The sequence below is a fragment of the Cervus canadensis genome, chromosome 14 (genome assembly GCF_019320065.1).
Source record: "Cervus canadensis isolate Bull #8, Minnesota chromosome 14, ASM1932006v1, whole genome shotgun sequence".
Lineage (NCBI taxonomy): Eukaryota > Metazoa > Chordata > Mammalia > Artiodactyla > Cervidae > Cervus > Cervus canadensis.
The window spans coordinates 26,837,255-26,861,849 of NC_057399.1; the positions used below are offsets into that span (position 1 = coordinate 26,837,255).

General features: G+C 43.4%; 1 protein-coding gene across 4 annotated transcripts in view; it reads left to right on the forward strand.

The window, feature by feature from the left end:
• APBA1 (amyloid beta precursor protein binding family A member 1) overlaps positions 1-24,595 on the forward strand; it is a 230,763-nt gene that overhangs the window by 164,462 nt on the left and 41,706 nt on the right. For all 4 annotated transcript variants that reach the window (XM_043486837.1, XM_043486836.1, XM_043486841.1 and 1 more), the window contains one exon: positions 21,797-21,892. In XM_043486837.1, the coding sequence (XP_043342772.1) occupies positions 21,797-21,892 (96 nt within the window). The remainder of the gene's footprint in view (positions 1-21,796; positions 21,893-24,595) is intronic.

Sequence of the window (24,595 nt, forward strand, 5' to 3'; positions counted from 1 at the left end):
GCTGTTACAACTTGGAAATGAAAAGGTTTGACCTAGAAGTCCCTATCAGAGAGCAAATACATAGTTTATTTTCAATCATGAAAAAGCAAAAGGAGCTAGAAGAACGTGTGCTTTTGCATTCTCCTCCTGGATTTGAAGTTTTCCTGATTAATTTATCTCACCTTTTGAGTTTTACCTGTCAGTTCAGTTCCAGGCCTGCCCTATCTACAGGACCAAGCAGTTGTCTCCCCACTGTCATTATATCATCACTGTATTGGAATGATCAGAGCAAACTGGTCTGATGATCTGCACAGCAGAAGGCAAGATCTCCAGCTACCCCATGCTCAATGGAATGAAGATAAGTGATGGGCAAGATTGATTTTTTCAACCCCAGGCTCCAATTTTTTTCTCTTGACCTGATTCCACTCCCAAGAGGAATCTTTCTCAACTTTTTAATGAATTGTCTCGCTAGTCAGTGTATCTGTGAAACTACTGTGCGGGGAAATATGGGGAAAGCAACAGGGAAGGAAATGGATGATTTCACCAGAGAGCATTTTGTTATCACTTTCCAGATAGAATCACAGCACATGGGACCACAATTGGGATGTCTTGACATGCTTGCTTAATAAGTTGGGACTCCAGAAACTTCCCAGGAGTCTTTAGAAAAATCTTGTCAGTTCTCCCAACTGTGCATTATTTCAGTAAGTGGACTGGGGCTGTATGGGGGACGAAGAGAAGGTACAAGGAGAAGAGCAGATAGATCATAGATAATTGAATTCCACATGTAACCCAATTAAATCCTGGACCCATGTCATCCTGGGGAATTATGAAATGCACCTTATCATCTTTTAAGTGGGAAGTGATCCCGTTACAGGTGTAACTGACATGTTCTTAATACAGAGATGTAGCTTGTCAGTCCACTTTCTTTGAAACACGGATTTTCACTGACCACTTTGTTGAGAGCAGCCATAGAGAGGATGTTATTTTGTTTTGACAAAAGCCACCTTGCTCTCCCAGAGTCCCACTGGTCTTTGACATATTTCACAGCTTTAGAAGACAGATCATCCCGGATGTCTGTGCCCTTTGTCTTGGGCAAAGACAGACATTCCTCTATGAAGTAATTTCCTCATGTAAATTTCAGGTGTGATTAGGCAGACCCCACTGAACAGAGATGACATGGCTCCTTTGGTTTGTATCCCCACCCCACCCTGCATTGGCTTACTCATTGGACTAGTAATTACAAATCCTAAATCTGCTCCTGTTTACACAGACTTAGGTCTGTACTCCACTTCTTAAACTGGCTCTCACCTCTGTCCAGATTGCATTCCTATTTAGTGCAGTCAGGGCCCTACTCTTTGAATAGATAGATTCCAGGATTCTTGATTAGAATCTCTGGAGATTTGGTCTTACCATCAGTATTTCTAAGGCCCAATCAAAATTTGTTTTCCTTGTTTAGTTGCTGAGTCATGTCTGACTCTTTTGTGACCCCATGAACCCACGCAGCTCCTCTGTCCATGGGATTTCCCAGGCAAGAATACTGGAGTGTGTTGCCATTTCCTTCTCCAGGAATCAAACCTGTGTCTCCTGCCTGGCAGGCGAATTCTTTATCTCTGAACCACTTGGGAAGCCCCAAAACTGGTATCCACCAGCTTAAACTGTAAACCGCAGTTTAACACTTGATTCTTTGCTATCTTACTTTCTACTTGTCTCACATGCATTAGCCTCTGATGGTCACTGTCAGTCTATTGAAGGTGTAGTGTTTTCTCCTCCTCTTATAACTCAGAGCAAATTGTACAATGTTGATGATGCTCAGGAAGCACTCATTATGTAAATCTTAGCCCTGTCGTTGGCCTGCTACAGCTCAACTGAGTTGGTCACCTGGTTTCTTTCTCGACTTCAGTTTCTTCATCAGTAAAATAAGTTAAGCAGATTTTCTTTCCCCCAGAATTATGGAGCAAAATGGTTTTGCAGATCCTAAGTCATCCATGGAAATGTGAAATCAGAATTACAACTTTGGGGTATTTTGTTGCCTTGAAAGTGAAAGTCGCTCAGTCCTGTCTGACTCTTTGCGACCCCATGGACTGTATAGTCCATGGAATTCTTCAGGCCAGAATACTGGAGTGGGTAGCCTTTTCCTTCTCCAGGGGATCTTCCCAGCCCAGGCATTGAACCCATGTCTCCCGCATTGCAGGCAGATTACCAGCTGAGTCACAGTGGAAGCCCTTAGTAGGTCGAAATTCATTTAACATTTAGGGCTGGTCAGTGGCAGACTGTGAATTAGAGAAGTTGGCCGTTAGCACGCCTTCTCCACTTGCTCTGTTTTTGGCGGTCACTCCCATGGTGCTGCCCATCTGCTCAGGCGCTCTGAATGACTCAGGTCTCCACTTCCACCTTGAGCAGCAGCACTATATTGTCATATTGTAAGCGCTTCCCCCCCCCCCCCGCCACCCCCTCCCCCTGCTGGTCTGATTGATTAAGTCAAACTAAACTGCTAATTAGTGATAATGGCACTTTTCGCCACTCCCTTCAGATAACATTTAGCTTTTATTGATGTCCCCAATTCCAGAGACCAACTGGTGAAAATCTTTTGAGGCAGGAAACGATTTTGGCACTAACACTTCTTAGTCAGAAACCAGCCACTGTCCTGCTGAGAGGGAGGTATTGCCAAAATCCTGGGAAGTGAGGGCTTGATGTTAACACCTGCCCCGATCATGTGCACTCTTGTGCCTACAGTTTTTCTTTCTTTCTTTCTTTCTTTCTTTCTTTTTTTTTTTTGAGAAAGATGATGTGATAAGGGTGGAGAAGCATCCTGGCTTCATCTCGGCCTTGGTTTCCTTGGCTTCACCTGCTCCCTGTCCTCTCTCCCTTTCCTTCTGCCCTGAATTCAGCATCAACCTACATGGACTTGATTGTTGTTCTTGTTGCTAGGAAACTGTTGACCAAGGTCAAGTGTATGTGCTAATTCATTAAGGCTTGTTAGCAACATCTTATCCTGTTGTGATTGTGTCGTCAAGTGTATGTGAGTGAGTGAAAAGAACTGTTTTTGCTGCCGAAGGATTGTTTTCATGAAGGATTCCTGTAAAAGTATCTTTCTCTGAGAGGTCCTTTTTGCCAGTTCACATCTCCTCAGGGAGCTCTGGCCAGCCATAGATTTTCCAAGATCTGAGTAGCAAAGGATGGAGTTGAAATGAGATCTGTAGTCAAGTAGACAGACTTCAGAATGAATTATGTGTTCTGTTGAGGCCTGATTTCCCTAAGTGGATAAATTCTGAGCTGGAATGTGATGTATTCTTAGCAGGTAGGAGTCAGGAAGGACAGTTTTCCTAAGAGAGTCAACTCGCTTTTATGTTATTTTGTGGCTTGAAAAGGACTAGACCCCAGGCATCCTTAACTCAGAGTGTTCTTCTCCTGGCCTGCTGCAGAAGAATATGCATCCCAGTATAGGTTCTAAAACCAACTTCGTTCTACTATATGGTTCACACTGTTTAGAAAAGAGGGGATGGCAGACCGTCTAGGTTAACATCCCAGAAGCCTATCCAAAAGCACAATTGTAGAACCAAAGGATCTGCTGTCAGGACAGCAAAAATGGGCCGCAGTGTAGTTTGCCAAATAGACCTCAGAAACCAATAAGAAACCTCTTCTTAGGTGAATGATAGCAAAGGAATAAATGTGCTCTCAACCATCTGCCATGCAAACTGCCATAAAGTGATTAGGTTGAGCTGTTACTTCCCTTGCCTACACTTTTGAGTTAAATAGAACACAAGCTACATATAAGACACTGTCTGTGGGTAGTAGAGCCTGGCCACAAAGCCACACTGCTCTTTGCTTTGTCAGTGAACCAGAGGGAGTGGCAACTACTGTATCTCATCAGAAATTGAAAGTCTCTCTCAACTTATCATCTGCACGTTTAACAAATATTTTCGAGTTCCTCCTATAATTCAGACAGTGTACAAGACGCCAGGGATACAGTGGGCACGGAGATGCAGGCGCTGTCTAAAACAGACACAGACCCTGCCTGTGCAGAGTTTATGATCTCTTCTAGGTTGGTTCTTTGTTGAGCCCTCAGTCCTACCTCCAGGCCTCCCCTGCTCTTCAGGCTTTCCTCTGAAGCCACCTTTAATGTCTCAGCTACTTACAGCTGTGTAACAAATTGCCCCAGAACTTAGTGGCATGAACCAGGCCATGGTGATTATCTCACAGTTTCTGTGGTCAAGATTCCAGCGTTACTTCGCTGGTCCTCTGCTTTGGGGCCTCTCCGAGACTGCAGTCAAGGTGTCAGTGGTCTGTGGCTATCTCAAGGCTCACCTGGGGAAAGCCGTGCTCCCAGTGAGCTTGTTGGCAGGATACAGCTCCTCACGGTCCTTTGGAGTGAGGACCTTGGTGCCTAGCTGACTGTTGCCCACAGGCCTCCTCGTTCTGTGCCCCGTGGGTACTCTCCTCCTTGGCTGCTTGTGTTAATAAAGTATGCCAGCCGAGTCTGTTAGCAAGCTGGGTTATAACAGACTGTGACTTCTAATTACAGAATGACATCCCATCACCTTTGCTGTATTTAGAGTATATCACTAGCCCACACTCCCTCCCCAGGAAGAGAATCAACAAGGGGCTGTATACCAAGAGTTGGGGATCACAGGGCCCATTCGAGAAGTCCATCTACTCCATTTGGTATCTTGTCATCACCTTGTGTTGGCAAAGAGCTGCTGGGCCTAAAACCTGAGGACACAGCAGCTGCTGGCCTCGTCCTCCCCAGCTGACCTCTTCAGCCATTCCCAACTCATAGGCTGTATTAATTTTGTCATCTGGCCAGGAATGGTCAGATCCTGCTGGCCAGCAAAGAATGAAGCCAGAGTGGTGCAAAAGAGAATAGGGGTGAGAAGCAGGTGGCTACATCAGAGACAGCTGGGATTCAGAAGAACCTGTGGGAATGGGGAGGAAGAGGGATTGTCCTGAAGGAAAATGCACAACCACATGCATTCTTAAGTAGAAGCATTTTAACTTTGTTTTCAAGGGACTTCTGGGGCCAAGAGCATTTGCCATAAAGAGTGCTGCTTAAGCTAAGGCAGAGCTTTCAGCCACTGTTCTGCTGATCCCCCTGGACTTTGGGGACGGGAGAGGCCTGGACCAGTGGGTATGTTCCCTTCAACTCCGGCAGCGTCAGTTGGGGCTCCAGACCCTCTCTGGGTGACCCAGAATGTTGTCTGAATGCTATCATCTCTCCACACGTCATGACACAAAAAGAGGTGGAGAGGCGCCTAGTATGAGGGGTCTTGCTGGTGCTAAGGAAACAGCCTCGGAGGCTGGCTGGCATCCTGGTGCCCCTAGTCCTCCCCCAGATGTGGGTGTGGCTCCCGTTCTTTGTGTTCCCATCTCAACCGTCGTCTTGTGGGGGCCGTTTTCCATCGCAGGTGTTATCCATTATGGATGAGGCATGGAGAGGGCCGTGGTGAATAATTCAGCAGGTTTCGGGTGCAGACTGAACATTAAAGGGAAGGGAAGACTGAAAAGGAGAGAGCCGGGGGAAGCATTCTGGATTCTGTTGCAACAAGAGGATGCTGTGTGAAGGTGCTTTCTGTAACCTTCCAGAAGATCTGCTTTTCTATTGTAGTCTCTCTAGTGATTTTTAAGTCTTAGGTGTGATGGTGGTTCTCTGGTTAATGACTGAAAAAATTCCAACCTTTCCACAGTAACAGCAAAGATTCTGATGACTTCAGCCTATCCTAAGTGGCTCATGAGTTCAAATCAGAGCAGTTTTTAAGAGTGATAATGGCAGATTGGTCCCACCCTTAAGCCGGGGGAGTTCAGTGGTAGGGGTTATTCAATCAGGACACTTGAGAATCGACACCCAAAACTTTTCTGTCTTTTAAATAATTGATGGAAAGAAGACAGTATCCGGAGAAATGCCCAGTGCTATAAATTCAGAAGAAATACCTCCTGCATTGCTCACCATTTAGAAAAAGCCTCCTTGAACAGGGCTGACAGCTACAAGTTTTGCAGCAGACTGACCCAGATTATAGTAGGTACAATCTGACTGTGAGTGGAATGGTCAGAAACACAAGAACAAGCGAGGAGGGGCAGAGAAGTACCGAGGACCTCCCCTCTCTGGCCTGGCCTACAGAGTTGTCCACAGCGCAGGACACGGTCCCCTGACATGGGTGGATTTTCCAGTTGTGGATCTTTCCGGTCCTTTGCTTCTCTCTTTTCTACCTTTTGACTCTTACAGTTCATCAGGTAAACTAGGGAGAGAGACCTGTCATCCTGTCTCTTAAAGGGGTTGGTGAGAAAGAAGGCTGAGGCCATCTGTTACAGTGACTGTCTTGAATGTTCTGTACCTTTCATTTTTTGTGCATCCACAACCTCCCCCATTGCCGTGGCTAGTTAAGAGGTAGATTGACTCCAGGAGGTCTGTCTTCAGCCTTCAGAACCACCCTGCCCAACTCTGTTTCCATTAGTTCCTTCCAGCTCAGTTCCACCTGTATTAGTCTTGTCTTTCCCAAGAAGAAGTGGACACAGTCCAGCTCTCAAAGCCAGTTTGGGTTTACCTATTGTTGTTCAGTTGCTCAGGAGTGTCTGACTCCTTCTGACCCCATGGATGGCAGTACTCCAGGCTTCCCCATCCTTCATTATCTCCCAGAGGTTGCTCAAACTCATATCCATTGAGTCAATGATGCCATCCAACCATCTCATCCTCTGGCACCCACTTCTTCTCCTGCCCTCAATCTTTCCCAGCATCAGGGTCTTTTCCAATGAGTCAGCTCTTTGCATCAGGTGGCCAAGGTATTGAAGCTTCAGCATCAGTATCAGTCCTTCCAATGAATATTCAGGGTTGATTTCCTCTAGGATTGACTGTTTGATCTCCTTGCAGTCCAAGGGACTCTCAAAAGTCTTCTCCAGCGCCACAGTTCGAAAGTGTCCATTCTTTGGTGCTCAGCCTTCTTTATGGTCCACCTGTCACATTTGTATACAACTACTGGAAAAACCATAGCTTTGACTACCTGGGCCTTTGTTGGCAAAGTCTGCTTTTTAATATGCTGTCTAGGTTGGTCATAACTTTTCTTCCAAGGAGCAACCATCTTTTAATTTCATGGCTACAGCCATCATCTGCAGTGATTTTGGAGCCCAAGAAGATAAAGTTTGTCACCATTTTCATTTTTTCCCCATTTATTTGCTATGAAGTGTTGGGACCAGATGCATGATCTTAATTTTTTGAATGTTGGGTTTTAAGCCAGTTTTTTCACTCTCCTCTTTCACCTTCATCAAGAGGCTCTTGAGTTCTTCTTCGCTTTCTGCCATTAGGGTGGTGTCATCTGCATATCTGATGTTATTGATATTTCTCATGGCATTCTTTATTCCAGCTTGTGTTTCATCCAGCCCAGCATTTCGCATGATACTCTGCATATGAGTTAAGTATGCAGGGTGACAATATACAACCTTGACATTCTCCTTTCCCAGTTTTGAACCAGTCCATTGATCCCTGTCTGGTTCTAACTGTTACTCCTTGACCTGCATACAGGTTTCTCAGGAGACAGGTAAGGTGGTCTGGTACCCCCATCTCTTTAAGAATTTTCCACAATTTGTTGTGATCCACACAGTCAAAGGCTTTAGTATAGTCAGTGAATCCAAGGTAGATATTTTTCTGGCATTCTCTTACTTTTTCTATGATCCAACGGATGTTGGCAATTTGATCTCTGGTTTCTCTGCCATTTCTAAATCCAGCTTTTACATCTGAAAGTTCTCAGTTCACATACTACTGAAGCCTAGCTTGGAGGATTTTGAGCATGACCTTGCTAGCATGTGAAATGAGTGCAGCTGTGTGGTAGTTTGATAATTCTTTGGCATTGCCCTTCTTTGGAATTGAAATGTAAACTGACCTTTTCCAGTTCTGTGACCACTGCTGAGTATTCCAAATTTGCTGGCTCATTGAGTGCAGAACTTTAACAGCATCATTCTTTTAGGATTTGAAGTAGCTCAGCTGGAATTCTATCACCTCCACCAGCTTTGCTTGTAGCAATGCTTCCTGAGGCCCACTTGACTTCACACTCCAGGATGTCTGGCTCTACGTGAGTGAGCATACCATCATGGTTATCCAGGTCATTAAGACCTTTTTTATGTGATTCTTCCGTGTATTCTTGTTGGTATGTATCCAACCATGTTGACCATGGTGGCAGCTTCTTTTTTTGTGTGTTTATCTGACTTACCATTCCCACTTACTCAGAGTTCAGTGCGGGGGTGTTCAGCAAATGTGAAGAGGTGGGGAGGATCCACTCTCAGCATCCTGTGCCCCCAGGCCCTGGCTGGCCACATGCCCAGGTTTGTTCTGACACTGGCTCTGAGCGAGCCTCTTTTTCCCAACTCCCGCCCCTTCCTTCCATATGAACTGGATGCTCTTTTCACAGGTTCTATAAACATAGCAGAGTTTAGAGTGTGTGAAAGTTTCTGGTAGCACCTCAGAACCGAGTTTATTTTCCCCCAGAAATAGTAGGCATTACTGCCAGAAGAGGGAGGCCAGCCCCTCCTCAGAAACATCAGGTGATGATGCTCCAGCAGTGACGCACGACTGCCGGGATCATCGGGCACTGAGGGGTTAACGCAGCTGGGTCAGACACCCTGGGAGTTGGTCACATCTCCTGTTACAAGTTACATTATTGACTCTGCCATCTAACACCACTGGAAACAATCCACCAGACACACACTGGGATCAGGAGTTAGCCTCAGCTCACAAGTGGATGCTCAAGAGCTGGCCCTGCTACCCAGAGAGCACCCGTAAAGATGGAGAATTTCTGGATGTACCAGTTTGAGTGTCATGAAGATGAGGTAGGTGGATCCTCAGCCTCACAGCTATGTTTGCTGCTTTGCTCTTGGTTTTCTTCTAGTCCTGTCAGATTGTTCGTTTTCTGCATTTCCCTTGACAGTAGGAGTAGGTGAACAGAGCTGGAATGGGATGGGAAGAGATGTAATCAGGTTTGCCTGTTGCTGGTAAGTCCAAGACGATCTGAAAAGAGAAAGGCTGACCACTTAGAGAGATTGCACTTTGCTTCGTCTCCATCAGCGTCACATTGTTATTTGCTGTGTTCTGATAAATGAGTTCATTTAGGCATTGTAGCCTCTAATTCCAGGCTCTTTGTTGTGTCGTTTGCTTCCATGATGCTAATGAAAATGAATGGAGATTAGTGCCTTGCACGTTTGCTAATAAATGAGCTGATGGGCAAAGTGAACCCTGTATAGTACCTGGCACATAGTAAGCTGTCAACAAATAGTAGCTATTATTGTTTTTAGTAGATAACATGTTATTATAGCAAATGGTTTGCTCTTAGCTGCATCTCTTAATACAAACTAAAAGCCACTTTGGTTTTCCTCTCACTGAGCTCACGTTCAGTATGGCCTGAGGATGCTTGTGCAGGAGGACCATCAGGGAATATGGACCTAGATGGAAAATGAACATGATGGAGGCCTCTTCATAAATGAGTCTATCACAAGTTGTAATGCATTTCAAATAAATACAGTGAGGCAGTTTCAAAGGGGGAAAGATAACATTGGTTTATAGATCAGTTTTATCAGATGGTAAGTTAGCAAATGTTTCAGGAATGACTTTAGTTAATGGTCAGTTTTTTTTCCTTTGAGAACATGGTTTCAGAAGTGTAGAGCCTTTCAGGTGATGATAAAATGAGTGACCTGTGTGGTCCCCTGAAGAGGAAAGCAGCCTGTACCTAGGAGATTGCTGCAGTGCAAGGCTTTCTCCAAGCTGCTAGATGGACTGGATCCTCACACTAGCAGCCTTGCCGAGGGTTTAGCAGACTTGGGACTGGGAATGTGAGCATTTTCCCTGTGGGAAAAGAAAATGGAAATGCTTAGAATATTCTAACTGACAGTTATCTCAAAATGTTCCGTTGATATTAATTGAATCCATTATAAATGTGTATATAAAACACTTCATTAGGCCCAGGCTATTATCATTTTAATGACATAATTATGCCCCTACAATGCCTATGCTAACTTTTCCTGCTTCACCACATTAAGGAAATACAAATGTGCATTGATAATACAGTTTGAATGGAAAGTGAATAATTATGGGTTTCTTCGGCAGTTTTGATTTTCAGAAGCACAAACGTATCTTGGAGCAAGAAAAAACTAATCATATATTTGGTTGTTTTTTTTTTTTTTCCTAATAATCGTAACATAGAATAGGTTAATTTAAAATGCTTTATACCAGTGAGGAAAACAGCGTGCATTTACTTGAGGAAAAGGATAACACTGGTTAAACTGATGCACATACTGAAAAAGCTATATGAGAACACCAGAGACACAGAAGTCGCCCCCCACACCCCACCCCACCCCCAAAGTGGAAGTTTCTCGGAAAGACTAGAGCCTGTTCTGTGACCTGCCCTGGGTAATCCCCTGCCTTTCAAAGCCCATATGCAATTCTTCAGCACTCAGCCTTCTTTATGGTCCAACTCTCACATCCATACGTGACTACTGAAAAACCCATTGTGGCTCTAGTGGTAAAGAAACCACCTGCCAGTCCAGGAGACGTAAGAGACGCAGGTTCAATCTCTGGGTCAAGAAGATCCCCTGGAACGGGAAATGGCAACCCACTCCAGTATTCTTACCTGGAAAATTACATGGACAGAGGAGCCTGGCAGGCTACAGTCCATAGGGTCGCAAAGAGTTGGACATGACTGAGTGACTAACACATTACTTCTCACATCCACATGTGACTGGAAAAACCATGGCTTTGACTATATGGAACTTTGTCAGCAAAGTGATGTTTCTTCTTTTTAATATGCTAAGTTTGTCATAGCTTTCCTTCCAAGGAGCAGGTGTCTTTTAACTTCATGGGGCTGCAGTCACCAGCCATAGTGATTTTGGAGACCAAGAAAATAAAACAGAGTCGGACCATAAAGAAGACTGAGTGCCAAAGAATTGATGCTTCTGAACTGTGGTGCTGAAAGAGAAGACTTTCAGAGTCCCTTGGACAGCAAGGAGATCAAATGAGTCAATCCTACAGGAAATCTACCCTGAATATTCATTGGAAGGACTGATGCTGAAGCTCCAGTACTTTGGCCACCGGATGCGAAGAGCCAGCTCATTGGAAAAGACCCTGGTGCTGGGAAAGATTGAGGGCAGGAGGAGAAAGGAGTGACAAAGAATGAGATGGTTGGGTGAGATCATTGACTCTGTGGACATAAGTTTTAGCAAAGTCTGGGAGATAGTGAAGGACAGGGAAGCCTGGCATGCTGCAGTCCATGGGGTCACAAAAAGTTGGATAGGACTGAGTGACTGAACAACGACAGAAATGAAATCTGTCACTGCTTCCACTTTTTCTATTTGCAATGAAGTGATGGGACCAGGTGCCATGATCTTTGTTTTCTGCATATTGAGTTTTAAGCCAGGTTTTCTGCTCTCCTCTTTCACCCTCTTCAGAAGGCTCTTTAGTTCCTCTTCACTTTCTGCCATTAGAGTGGTATCATCTGCATATCTGAGGTTGTTTGATACTTTTCCCAGCAATCATGATTCCAGCTTAGAGTCATCCAGCCTGGCATTTCCCATGATCTACTCTGCATACATGTTAAATAAGCAGGGTGACAACATACAACCTTGACGTACTCCTTCCCCGGTTTTGAACTAGTCCGTTGTTCCATGTCCAGTTCTAACTGTTGCTTCTTGACCTGCATATAGGTTTCTCAGGAGGCAGATAAGGGGGTCTGGTATTCCCATCTCTTTAAGAGTTTTCCACAGTTTGTTGTGATCCACACAGTCAAAAGCTGTGTCAGTGAAGCAGTCATTCAGTAGTCAATGAAACAGATGTTTTTCTGGTATTCCCTTGCTTTATCTATGATCCAACGGATGTTGGCAGTTTGAGCTCTGGTTCCTTTGCCTTTTCTAAATCCAGCTAGTACATATGGAATTTCCTGGTTCACATACGGCTGGAGCCTAGCTTGAAGGATTTTGAGCACCTTGCTGGCATGTGAAATGAGCACACCTGTGCAGTGGTTTGAGCATTCTTTAACATTGCACTTATTTGGGGTTGGAATGGAAACTGACCTTTTCCGGGTCTCCTGTATTGTAGGCAGATGCTTTACCATCTAAGCCACCAGGAAAGCCCTGTATATTCTATATTCTGTGATAAACTGTAATGGAAAAGAACATGAAAAAGAATGTATGTATGTGTATAACTAAATCACTACTGTACAGCAGAAATTAGCACAACACTATAAATCAATGAAATAAATTAAAAATAAAGTAGTGACAAGAACCCTGAGCCACATGTACCCACAAACTTCCATATGAGCACATGAGTGCAATGCTACGTGTGTCCAGAACGTACTTTGTAAGTAAACCTTTTTATTTTTTGTGTTTCCTTTTTCCTCTGATACTAAAGAATTGGTGCCCATACATCCTTCCATATATTTAACACTTTTCTGGAACTCCCTTTGTATTTTTTATGGGGAATCCTGATGAAGCACTTGAAGAAGAAAATGTAAGTTTATCATAAATTCTGCCTTCAAAGTGATTATTAAAATATTGTAACTAAAATATTATCTAATAGTGTTATAATTTTATGAAATATAATGGAGAAAGTGATGCAACATAAGAATGGCACAGATAACATACAAGCAATTCTCATAGGAGAGGGATTCATTTTGCCTAAGAGAACTGGAAAGACTTCATGAAAGAAGTAGTATTTGAAGTGGGCCTTTGGAGGGTCATGAACATGTGGCGTTCAGACAAGAGCATAAACAAAGGTTCACAGCAGAAACTCACGGGGAACAGAAAGGAGTTCAGTGGCTTGATCATAGACAATAGGAACTGGAAGGGTGGAAAATGGTAAAGAAATGAAGGCCAAACCTTGGATGCCTTAAGTGCTAAGGTAAAGAGTCTAGGATTTATTATTTAAGCAAAAAGGAACCACTGAAGTTTTTTAATTGAGGAATGAATTCCTCAGAACTTGTTAAAATTGTATTTAAAATAATGAGAGTAAATAGGTGCTTCATGAGAGGTCTCAATGTCTTACTCAGTTTGGCCTGATTTAACAAGATACCATAGACCTGGTGGCTTAAACAACAGAAATTTATTTCTCACAGTTTTGGAGCCTAGGAGGTCTGAGATGGGGGTACAAGGATGGTCAGCTTCTGGTGAGTGTTCTGTTCCTGGTTTGTAGATGGCCATCTTCTTGCTGTGTTGGGGTGGAAGGCAGTGAAAGGAACCAAGTTCTCTTGTGTCTCTTATAAGGGCACTAATCCTATTCTCAAGGGCTCCATCCTTATGACTAATCACCTCCCAGAAGCCCCACCTCTTCATTTCATCCTGCTGCGGGGAGGGGGACAGGCTGGGGTTTTAATATATGTGTTTGAGAGGGACATTATCCATAACACTGGTGAAGAATGTTCATGAGTTCTTAGTGTTTGGGTTACATGTTATATGTCCTCTGTTTGGTGACTTAAAAAACCAAAACCTTATTTTCAGGCTCTGTGAGTTTCTCCATATAGTTGAAGTTGCTAAATAATTCATAGGCTTGATAAAACTGTATTCTTAAAGAATTATTTCTCCTACCCTTGGTTGCAGTGAAATTTTTGTCACTGAGTTCCCTTTGAAGAAATGTATCTTTGTGTATTGGGATTCATCAGACTTGGCTGGAGCCAGCTGGGGGATCTTTTACCACATGTCCTAAACAGTGGAGTGTATCAGCGTGCCATGGTCGTATGTGACCTGTCGTCATTTAACCCTAGAGCAATGAATACGAACTTGGTTCTCTTTTGTAAATCAGTCACCGTAATTGCATCATACTCAGTCTTCATGTTCCAATATGCGGTCTTGAATGGGAGATAGTGAACATGCCAGAAACTACATACAGTCATTGTGTGTACCCCCTAGCCATAGCCAGTAATGAGCTATTCTTGCCATTATACCAGTAAGAGTCTTGGGGCTTATAAAGTAATATTTTTATAGAGCCTTCTGTGTGCTTTTTAATTTTATTCATGAATAAAATGTTAATAAGAAAGGAAGCAAGATGAGATGAAGAAAATATCCCCATGGGTATGCATTGTCCTTGTGAACACTCTCCCAGAGGGGCAAAATAATTCTTGTTATTATTGTAATCTTAAAAGATTCTCAAATACTGGTTAAGTGCTTTGTGCATGCCCAGGCACTGAGCTGATTCTGTGTGCATTGTTACCGATTAATCCTCATGTCATTCCCAAGAGGCAGGTTATTACTGTTTCCCCTGACTTTCAGAAGAGTCAGAGAGGATGGGAACCTGGCGGTGAGTGGTGAAGCCAGGATTCACATGCAGCTCTGCCAGATGCTGGTGTTTGAGCACTTAGCCCCTTCAGTATCCTGAAACCTGAGTTGCAGTCTTACTTGTTCTGCCACAATAGAAAACTAAAACGTCAGTATTTTTCAAAGGAGTAATGTAACTTGTGTTCCCTATAATCACCTATGATTTTGAAAATGGACTCTAATATTGGAAAGCCAGAACATGGTAGCTTTGAAAACTTGACCAGTGTCTTAGGAATTCATTGATTTTTTTTTTTTTTAACTTCCCACCAACCAGGAGCCTTTCTCAGGGCCTTCCAAGCCCTGGGCACTGTGGCACAGAAGACTTGTGTCTTCTCCACTGGAAGCTTTCTCTGATCCAGATGGTCTTTCCTCCCACCTGCTCGTGCCTGTTATGGCTGCTGTCATGTCATATTTTAACCAACCAGGGGAGACAAAGGGAGTGTCCCAAAGGATCCTTGTGTCAGTGTACCTTCAAAGGTCTACTTAAAATTAATTCACTTACAACAAATGCCAGGGTTTCAAAGTAAGTATGGGGAGAAAGGGATTTGATTAGAACTTTACCTTGAAAAACAATACTAAAAATTATAAATATAAGCTTAGTTTATTTTTTATTAACAACATGTCGATTATAATTTCATCTATATATGAATTCTTCGAGAAGTATTTTTTCAGTTTATCTCGTTGTAGTATAGTTGACTTACAATGTTGTGTTAATTTCTGCTGTGCTGAAAAGTGATTGTTGTACGTATATATGTTTTTTTCATATTGTTCTCCATTATGGCTTATTACAGGATATTGGATGTAGTTCCCTGTCCCCAGTAGGACCTTGTTTTATATCTTCCTTATATATAACATGTAATAGTTGGCATCTGCTAACCCCAAACTCCCAATCTCTCTCGGCAACCACAAGTGTGTTCTCTATGTCTGTGAGTCTGTTTCACAGATAAGTTCATTTATGTCATATTTTAGATTCCACACAGTATTTTCTTTCTCTTTCTGACTTCATATATGATATCATATAGTATTTGTCTTTCTCTTTCTGACTTCTCTCAGTATGATCTCAGTCCATCTGTGTTACTGCATATGGCATTATTTCATTCTCATTTGTGGCAGAGTAGTATTCCATATATATGTACCACATCTTCTTTACCCATCCCTTTGTTGACGGGCTTGTAGGTGGTTCCCCTGTCATGGCTACTGTGAATAGTCCTGCTCTGAACATAGGGCTCAGTTGAGTTCAGTCACTCAGTCATGTCCAACTCTTTGCGACCCCATGGACTGCAGCACGCCAGGCTTCCCTGTCCATCACCAACTCCTGGAGCTTGCTCAGACTCGTGTCCATCAAGTCGGTGATGCCATCCAACCACCTCATCCTCTCTGCACATAGGGGTACACTTATCTTTTTTAATATAGTTTTGTTTGGATGTATGCCCAGAGTGGGATTGCTGGATCATACTCTGTTTTTAGTTTTTACGGAACCTCATACTGTTTTCCATGGTGACTGGACCGATTTGCATTCCCATCAACAGTATAGGAGGGTTTCCTTTTCTCCACACCCTCTCCAGCATTGTTCTTAGTGTGAGGTGATACCTCACTGTAGTTTTATTTTCATTTCTCTAATAATTCATGGTAATGAGCATCTTTTCATGCGCCTATTGGCCATTTGTATGAATTTTTTTGAGAAATGTCTACTTAGTTCTTCTGCCCACTTTTTTTTACTGGGTTGTTTGTTTTTTGTTATTGAGTTGTGTGAGCTTAGAGAAGAAGTATTGACTTAAAGAGTCATAATTTTTCTCAGAAAAAAGTCATTGAAGCATACACTAGAACAACTGCCTTCAATTCACACATGACTTCTGCAGCATGATCAGAAACAGTCCTTTCAATCATAGAAAGGACCATTCCAGCAAAAATATTTAAAGACTGTTTTCCCAAGGGCCTCTATTATCACATGTTCCAGTCATGCTTTTTTTTTGAAGCACCTCTAACATCATTATTGGTGATGGACAAGGAGGCCTGGCATGCTGCAGTCCTTGGGATTGCAGAGTCAGACACAACTGAGCGACTGAACTGAACATCATTATCCTTCCATTTTTCTCTTTTTAATTGTTTAACTGGTGTAACTCCACCAACTATTCAATGGCTCATAGTGGGTTTGAGCAATTCTCCAGTTTTACCTCCTTCAGTTTTGAGATTCTGCTTTTTCTTTATTTTTGCAGTCTTTGCACTTCTGCCCTGCAATGCAGTTGCTGTTTTGTTCTGGTTTGGTTTTGTCTGGAAACACCAGATGGTCCTAGCAGTCAACAGAGATCAGCTGACAAAGGTGTGGACCAGATAGACGCTAGTGTTTGGGAGGGAAGGCTGTGAAGACTAACCCTGCAAGTAGTTAGCTCCTTAGCGGTGGTTTTTATGTTAAGGTGACTTGTTTTCTCAGGGACTCGGTGACATTCCTTACAGAGGACATCTTACACGTGTTCATGGGTCTGTCTGCCCTGCCAGACCAGGAGCTCCTTGGGCACAGGCAGGGACCTGGGCCTCTCCAGACACTGTCAGCACATCCGTGTTAGATAAGTGAATGAATGACCCAGGTCAAGCTCACTTTTTTGTGTCTTTTGACTAGAATTCCTCCAGAAGTCTTTCACAATCCCTGTACACCTCTCCACATCACCGCCTTGCTCTAAGTGCTGCCTCGGTCCTTAGGCTTTTCTGAAAACGGCTCTGTCCATTTGGAGAGAGCCAGGGGTTCTTTACCCCTGGCTTTGGGGCGTTCTCAGTGTCATTCCGTCAGCTTTTCTGGGTGATGATCTGTTCTTTTAGGATTAGAGGAAAGGGAAGACCAAAGTGGTAACTCAACCCCTCAGTCCTTTAGATCTTCCAGTTTGATTCAGGAAATAGTTACTAAAGTGCCTAGACTGTGCTTCTCCGATGAGGACAACAGGCCAGTGACTTATAAGGAAAATAGCCTCTGGGCAAAGAGTAGACACAGTCTGTCACCAAGTGGAGCTCCAGTGACTGGTCCCAGCCCTGCTCTTCAGCCCATTTCTCCCCTCCCTGCAGAGCTGTGCTTCCCTCCCTGCCTCTGTTTCTAGTACCTTCAGCCTCTTCCCAATCCCATCCTGCTGCATGAAGACCATCCAGTTTTCAGGGCTCAGCTGAAGTAGTGCCTTCCCAGTGTAGTAACACTGCTAACACACTCCTCCCCTCCTGCAGAAGTGTTCCCTCTCAACCCTGTGTCTCTGTGTATGAATGCGTGTCCCAGCCACCTGCTGTGGCACTGACTTCATACGTTTCCACCTCCTACCTGGAAAGAGGTGGACGGAACAACCACAACATCTCTTGCCTCTTTGTTTCTGGGTCCAGTGCTAGGAACACAAGAAGGCACCGAAATGTCTAAATGTCTAATGGACGAATAAATAAGTAATAATTACTTGTGCACTGCTTTTCACCCCTACAGGCATAGCCCGAAAGTGCCATGAACTGTTTGTCTGTCTCGCCCCTAGCCATCAACAGTTTCTGTACCCCTAGGAGATGTCCAGTGAATGAAAATGACTGATTGGCTTTCCCTCCAGATGCTGTTGCATCCTTGGACCTAAGGACAGGATTGTCCATCTCTTGTCCTGGCATTGAAGAGCCTAAGCCTGAAGACTGGGAGCTCTGCTTTCACCACCCCAGGGCTGTGGTGAATCAGCTAGAGCATAATCTACAGAAAACAAATTGTTGAGCTTAAGGAGACCTCCTGTAATTCCAGAACAGGGAGTTGTCAAGTCATCTTTGAACAGTGCCTTCCTAGAGACCCAATGTGGCACTTACCTTTGTGAATCTCCAAGCCCACCTTTGCTTCCCACCCTTGGTCTCATTTGCCTGAAACTGAGTATCCATCCAGAAAGCATGAGACTCCAGACTGAAATATGTAATGATAGTTTTTACTTTTTGCCTCATTTCATTGGTTAAATTTTGCTTCCAATACATTCTTTGAAAGTAAAAACTATTCTCCAATTTCTGGTTTTCTCTCTGCTCTTCAGCATATGAAGAGGCAGAAGTTGGGGTGAGGGGCAGAGGACTTTTAAAGCAGACATTTGAGATGAATTGACATTAACGCCTTGGTTTGGGCTCCATGGAATCTGTGTCTGCTCTGAAGGTGTTTGTCCATCTTGACTTTGTCAGCAGTGGTGTAGTGGGTAGTAGGCTTCCAGGTAGCGTAATCTCTTGGGGACAGTTTTCTGCTTTAAAGGAACTTTACTGGAGCTAAGGTCGGAGTCTTCACAGGCAAAGGCCATTTCTCTAGTTTTCCAGTTCAAAACACAGATGTAGCAGTGTAGGGGTCGCATAACAGAAAGATGCTTATCACTGACCTCTAAGAATAATACAGGAGAGTAGTTGTTGACTGCTTTTGGCACAAGTTGGAAAACATGGTAAGGCTGAAAACCACATTGACATCATTTATTCAGTAAACGTTTACTGAGTGAATCCCTGCTGTTCACAAGTGCCCAGGGCGAGGCACTTGGATCACCAAGATGAATACAAGAGCTTTGCTAAAGAGTTCTTGGGAAAGGGGAGGCACACACCGAAACAGATAATTACAAAACCTGGGACGTGCCATCAGGGGAGAATAGTAGCTTGAACAGAGCCTGAGAAGGCTTCAACAAGATGAGCGCTTTCGAAGGAGAGAACAAGGGAGAACGCTCTAGATGGAGATCAGTAATTGCATGTGCAAACAGAAAGAAGCTCAAGGGACCTCATTTGCATGTGGAAGGCTAGGGAAGGGAAGTGGCTCCTAATCAGGCCTGGTGTGGGGCCCATGAGAGCCTCGGCGAGACAGTGCCCACCAGAGTCAGGTGTGTGCCTCTTCTCTGGGGTCCCGTGGTGGGTGACTGGCACTGGTCACCAAGCCTTATTGTGGGGTCCAGCCTGCCTTGCAGATAACCTATCTTCTCACATCATCCAGAGATGAGCTGGTGCTCAGAGCCCTGCAAAGCCTCCATTTTTAGAAGCTTTGCAACAGAAACTAATTAGAGAAATAGGCACTATGAGATACTTTGGGAGGTTTTTTTTTTATTTTAATGAAAGTGATACATTTGTCCTCAAACCAAGCAATTAAAGAAAAAGCAGCTGTGCTAGCTTCCCCAGGGACTAGACCTTTGAAATCTTTGTGACAGAGAAAATTACTTGGGGAAAAATAGACATAAATATCTAAGAACTGCTTCATATTTGAAAAACTAGGAAAATTTAAAGGCATTAAATTCTCATGAAAACTTTACTCTGTTAATTTTGAGTAGGCCAGACACAGAGCTAACTCAGCAAGTCCCCACCACCTTTCTGGGGTGCCAAATGAAAAGTTCTGTGTGTTCTTTTCGGAGGCACACAGGGTATCTTTCTTGCATCAGAGACCGAGGGGCTCAGGTACCTTGTACCTCATGTCACCCTGATGTGTGTCCTCTTGGCTTAACTATGGAGCAGCTGATTTCTGCACGTGAGTGATGAAGAGGCCTGCTGGTCCTCACCACTCTGCTCAGAATCAGATACATCAGCTCATGGGAAAGACATCTAGGCCTCGCAGCAACAGGTCGACAGTACCATGTCTGTGTGCGTAACTCTGCGTCTCACCACATCACCCTTGAGTTCATTGGGTATTTCCTGTAACTGAGACTTTTTGGAGAGAATTTATTGTTTCTATGATTTCACCCAGTGCTTGCTGACCCTCCGCCCCACCCCGCTGTGTATGAACATGTCCCCTCCCCTCCTCTGTACCGCTGCCCCATGGAACATTCTCCCTCCCCAAGCAGAGATACATTCCTGATGTCTCTGTACCCCCACTTCCCCTGGGGCTCAGTCTCCAGAGATCAGGAGCAGGCTCAAGCTACTGCTCGTGTGATTTTGCTTTCTTTGCCCAGCATGTACCTCTCCTCACTCGTATCCCTGCACTTCCTCAGAGAATAGATCTTTACCTGGACTGGGTTTTATGCCTTCCATCAAACAAGCTGTGAAGCGACGCGCTCTTGCTCTCAGAGGACCGTGGCTACAGAATTCTTAAGCATCCCTGTGGCTTACCTGAAGATTTTCTTCATCCCCCAGATTTTGGGAGCATGCAGAAATCTTCGGGGATCAGCTGGGGAGGGTTTTAAGCACCTTCACTGGCCTGGAGCTTCAGATCCATTCAAGCAGGGCCCACACAGGGAGCCTGAGCTCATCACCTGGGGGCAGTAACATGCCTGCTGGAACCCCTGCTTTCCAATCCTTTTCTAAGTCTTATTTTTTTTCTCTTTCTCTTTTATTATTAAGTAGATCAGTGAGTATCTAAAAGTGTATTTAAGTGGGGAAAGGAGAGGGTGGGACAAATTGAGAAAGTAGCATTGAAGCATATCGATTACATATCCAGGTATATGTATATCCAGGTAATAATAAGCATATCCAGGTAAAACAGATAGCTACTGGGAAGTTGTTATATAACACAGGGGGCTCAACCTGGTGCTCTGTGACAACCTGGAGGGGTGGGATGGGGAAGGGCGTTGGGGGGGGGTTCAAGAGGGAGGGGAACATATGTATACACAGGGCTGATTCATGCTGTTGTATGGAAGAAACGAACACAACGCTGTAAAATGATTATCCTCCAATTAAAAATAGATTTTTTTAAAAGGTGTGTTTATTATAACAAATAAAACCATGTTCTCATCACCTAATTTGACAAATGGAAAATTACCAGTAATTTTGAAGCCTCCTTTCTTCTCTTCCTCAACTCTCTACCCTTCTCTTCCTTCTCCTTATATAATAAATTATTTCATTTTCCTTGTATTTGAACTTTAATAAGAGGAATGAAACTGTGCTTTGCCTCTCTGTGCCTTTAACTTTTTCTTAATATTCTTGAGATTTAGCCGTGTTGTATCTTTTATTGTAGTTTGTTCATTTTAAGTGATAAGCCTCATTTTTAAACATATTGCTTAACAAAGAGTTTAACTCTTCTAAAGTCGCCAAGGTAATGTTGTTTGGGTGCTGAAATATCTCTACTTTCAGTGGCTGCTGGATTAAATCAGACAAAATTATTTTACAACTGGTTTGGTTTCCATTCATCAAAACCAGTCCCAGCTATCTCTTTAAAAATTTATGCTTTAATTTTTACTTTTTCATTTAGGTCCTCTTGGGCAGGTGATTTTTTAAGACGTTTAGCATCCAAAGTCTTTGTATCCTTCAGTAAGAAAAATGTTTTAAAAACAGAAACCACTTGAGTATCACTATGAGCTTTATTCATCTGTGCTTTAAGTTTGGTCGTCAGCTTTTGCTGTGTTTCAACCCTTGGCCTGAGGTGGTGGATGAGGGAGAAGGGGAGTTATAAGGGCCTCTTTGAAAACAGGGCAGGAATTTAAAGAAAGCTTGACAAATCCAAGCCTTCTAGGTACTGTCGGCAGCTCCTTTCCAGGAAGTTTTCTCACTGCTGAAATGTTCTTCAGCTGTGTGCAGCTTTCTCTTCTTTCCCCAGGTCCCCAAGGCCAGGTGGTTCACCCCATCCTTCCCTGTGCAGTTCTCATGCTGTTTTCCTTTGCTGTCTGTTTTCCAGTCCCCATCTCCAGGCAGTTCCTCACCCCTGGGTGCAGAGTCTTTGAGCACACCCCTTCATCCTGGTGACCCCGCAGAAGCCTCCACAAATAAAGAGGTAGGATACCATTTTGTTTCCAAAGCCATCAGTCCATTATGTTTTATTCTAATTCTGGTTTATGCTTTACCCGGCCTCCCATAGAGTTGCTGACCCAGATTACCGTAGGGAGAACAATCCTAATCTCTGCAGCATGGAATTCAGTGATTAAAGCTATGCCATCCCGTTCGATAGCCACTAGCCACATGTGTCTATTTTAATTCATAAATAAGATGAAAAAGTCACTTCCTCAGGCACACTAGCCACATTTCAGGTGCTCAGTAGCCACACGTGACTAGTGGCTATTGTACTGGAAGCAGAGGTTACAGAATATTTCCTTGATTTCAGAAGATTCTCTTGAACATGGAACATCAAAAACTATTGAGCAGTGAGGTTATGAGCCTCGATGCCATGGTATTACAGTTGCTATGTGGTTTGGGAAGTGGGCTGGTTTCTTAAATACTCAATTATTTCAGACCCAAGTAAAATAGCTTTTTGACAACAGGGCAACTGCTTGTCCTGTTTCTCTGGGGTGACTCTTGTTCATGCTTGTCGTCCAAGCAGTATACCTGGTGAGCACCCCTTCTCACTCTAAAGCAGTGCTATCCAAGAGGACTCCCTGTGATGCTGGGAATGCTCTGCTTCTGGACTATCCTGAATGGTAGACACTAGCCATGTGTGCCTCGCTAGCCCTTGAGATGTGGCCAGTGGCACTGAGAAACTGAATTTTTCATTTTATTGCATTTTAATTAAATAACTATGTGTGGCTAGGGGCTGCTGGGAAGTGCAACTGTAAAGTGTCTCTTTGAACAGTAAATCATGTGGTCACCCTACTGATGGAGGCCAGGCTGAGCTCTGGCAGAGAATATTTAAGAGAGAAGATGCTGCTGGCTCCTACTAAGGTTTCTGAGGCTAGAAAAGGGCAGGTGTTTTTCCCTGAGGGGGAAACCTTGCCTTCTTCAGCACCCATTGTCCTTTCACACCTGGCTAACTGCTCCTCCCACCGGTGTATGAACTCACATCAGGTAAATACTGACCTGCACCATCATCTTATGTGTGGGCTCAGCTCGCTGTAAATATAGATGGTGCCTGATCAGCACTGGGGGTGTGCATGAAAGAGATAAACCACATAATGAATGATTGTCTCATTTTCCTTCCTTTTGCTGATAACTTTATGTTAAATTCAGTGGAGAAAGTGATCTCCATTTTAACCTGAGTGGCAGATCACTTCTAAAAAGGAGTCTTAGTTAAAATTTACCCTTTAAGTATCATTGAATACACATCCGTTTGCCATTAAATATTCATGCAGGGGAGAAGTATTTTTTTATTAATCTATTCATATTAAAGCAAACAAACACAGGGAGACAGTCTCAGAAATGACACCAACATTAGAATTTAGATTTGAAATATGCTTTGTCCTTCTCTGGTCTTGATCAGGCTTCAGGAACAGGAGTAATGGGGTTACGGTTTCTTCTGGCCCTGCACCCCTGATATTTTATTCATAGTGCACGAATAGGTGAGGACAGATGGCAAGAAGAAAGGCCACAGTGATGATAACAATAATGGGAGTTACCATTTCTTGAGCATTTATAGCATTCAGGCACCAGGCCAAGCAAATCACATAGTATCTCATTTAAGCATTAAATGACTTCTATGAGGTAGGAATTATTGTCCTCATTTATTAATGGAGGAAGCTGAGAGGTTAAGTAACTTACCTTACGTCCCAGATGTCACAAGTGGTAGGGCCAGGTTTAAAATCCAGAGTTCTGGAGAGCCCAGGCTCTTAACATCACAATCTCTTGTCCCTGGGGTAAAGAGTACTTGCAGGACGTCCACTGTGTGAACAGGTAGCTTGTGTGTTATTATTTCAAAGTTCAGGCCTCCAGGCTCTACACACAGTTTGTGTGACCTCTTGAACATCCCAAAGATTTGGCCTTCATCTTCTTGAATGTGTCTCTGTTAATTCTTGAATGTTAAGGATCAACTAATGTTCGTCTCTGTCCACATGTGAGAAAACAAAGGGCTCATCAGACATCTGAATGTTCAGCACTTGATTATTCATCAGATATAATAAGCAAGGCAAATGTGTTAGTTTCCCAGTTCCTACAGGACTTGGCACATGTTTCTGCATATCTTTAGAAATAATGATAAAAATCTTCTTTGTGTGCAATAATTAGAGATTCTTTCATTTCACAAAACTCTTAAAAAAAAAAAGTGTACTACCCTAGAGACTAAAGAAAGCCAGTCATGAGCCCATGAATAGAGAATAAACGAATGAACCAAATGCCCTACATTGTGACTGTAAAGAAAATGGCAGCTTTTAGAGCTGTAGACTAAAGCAATTCTTTTGTAGCTTCTGCTTAAATCTGGGCACTGTCCTTGAGATTAGCATTCAGAAAAGTATCCGAATAGTCCAAGAAAATATAAATTGGCTTCTTAGTTGTACCTGGAAGCTAAACCATTTTGATTAGATGAAGTAAAGCCCCTATTGCCCGTAAATGCTGAGCGCAAGGAGAGGGAAATGGTTGGGAAATAATAATCTTAAAGTCTTTAGGCCCTTGTGAAGAAGCTAGCTTTCATCTGCATACCGTGAAGTTATAGATTTTATTTCTTTAAAGCAACAGAGTTTAAGCCAGCAGGCACTCAACTGGGCCTGTCTTCTCACTTGAGTAAATAGAAAGTAAAACTAATGTAAAGCATTTTTTAAATTGGAGTTCCCTTTTT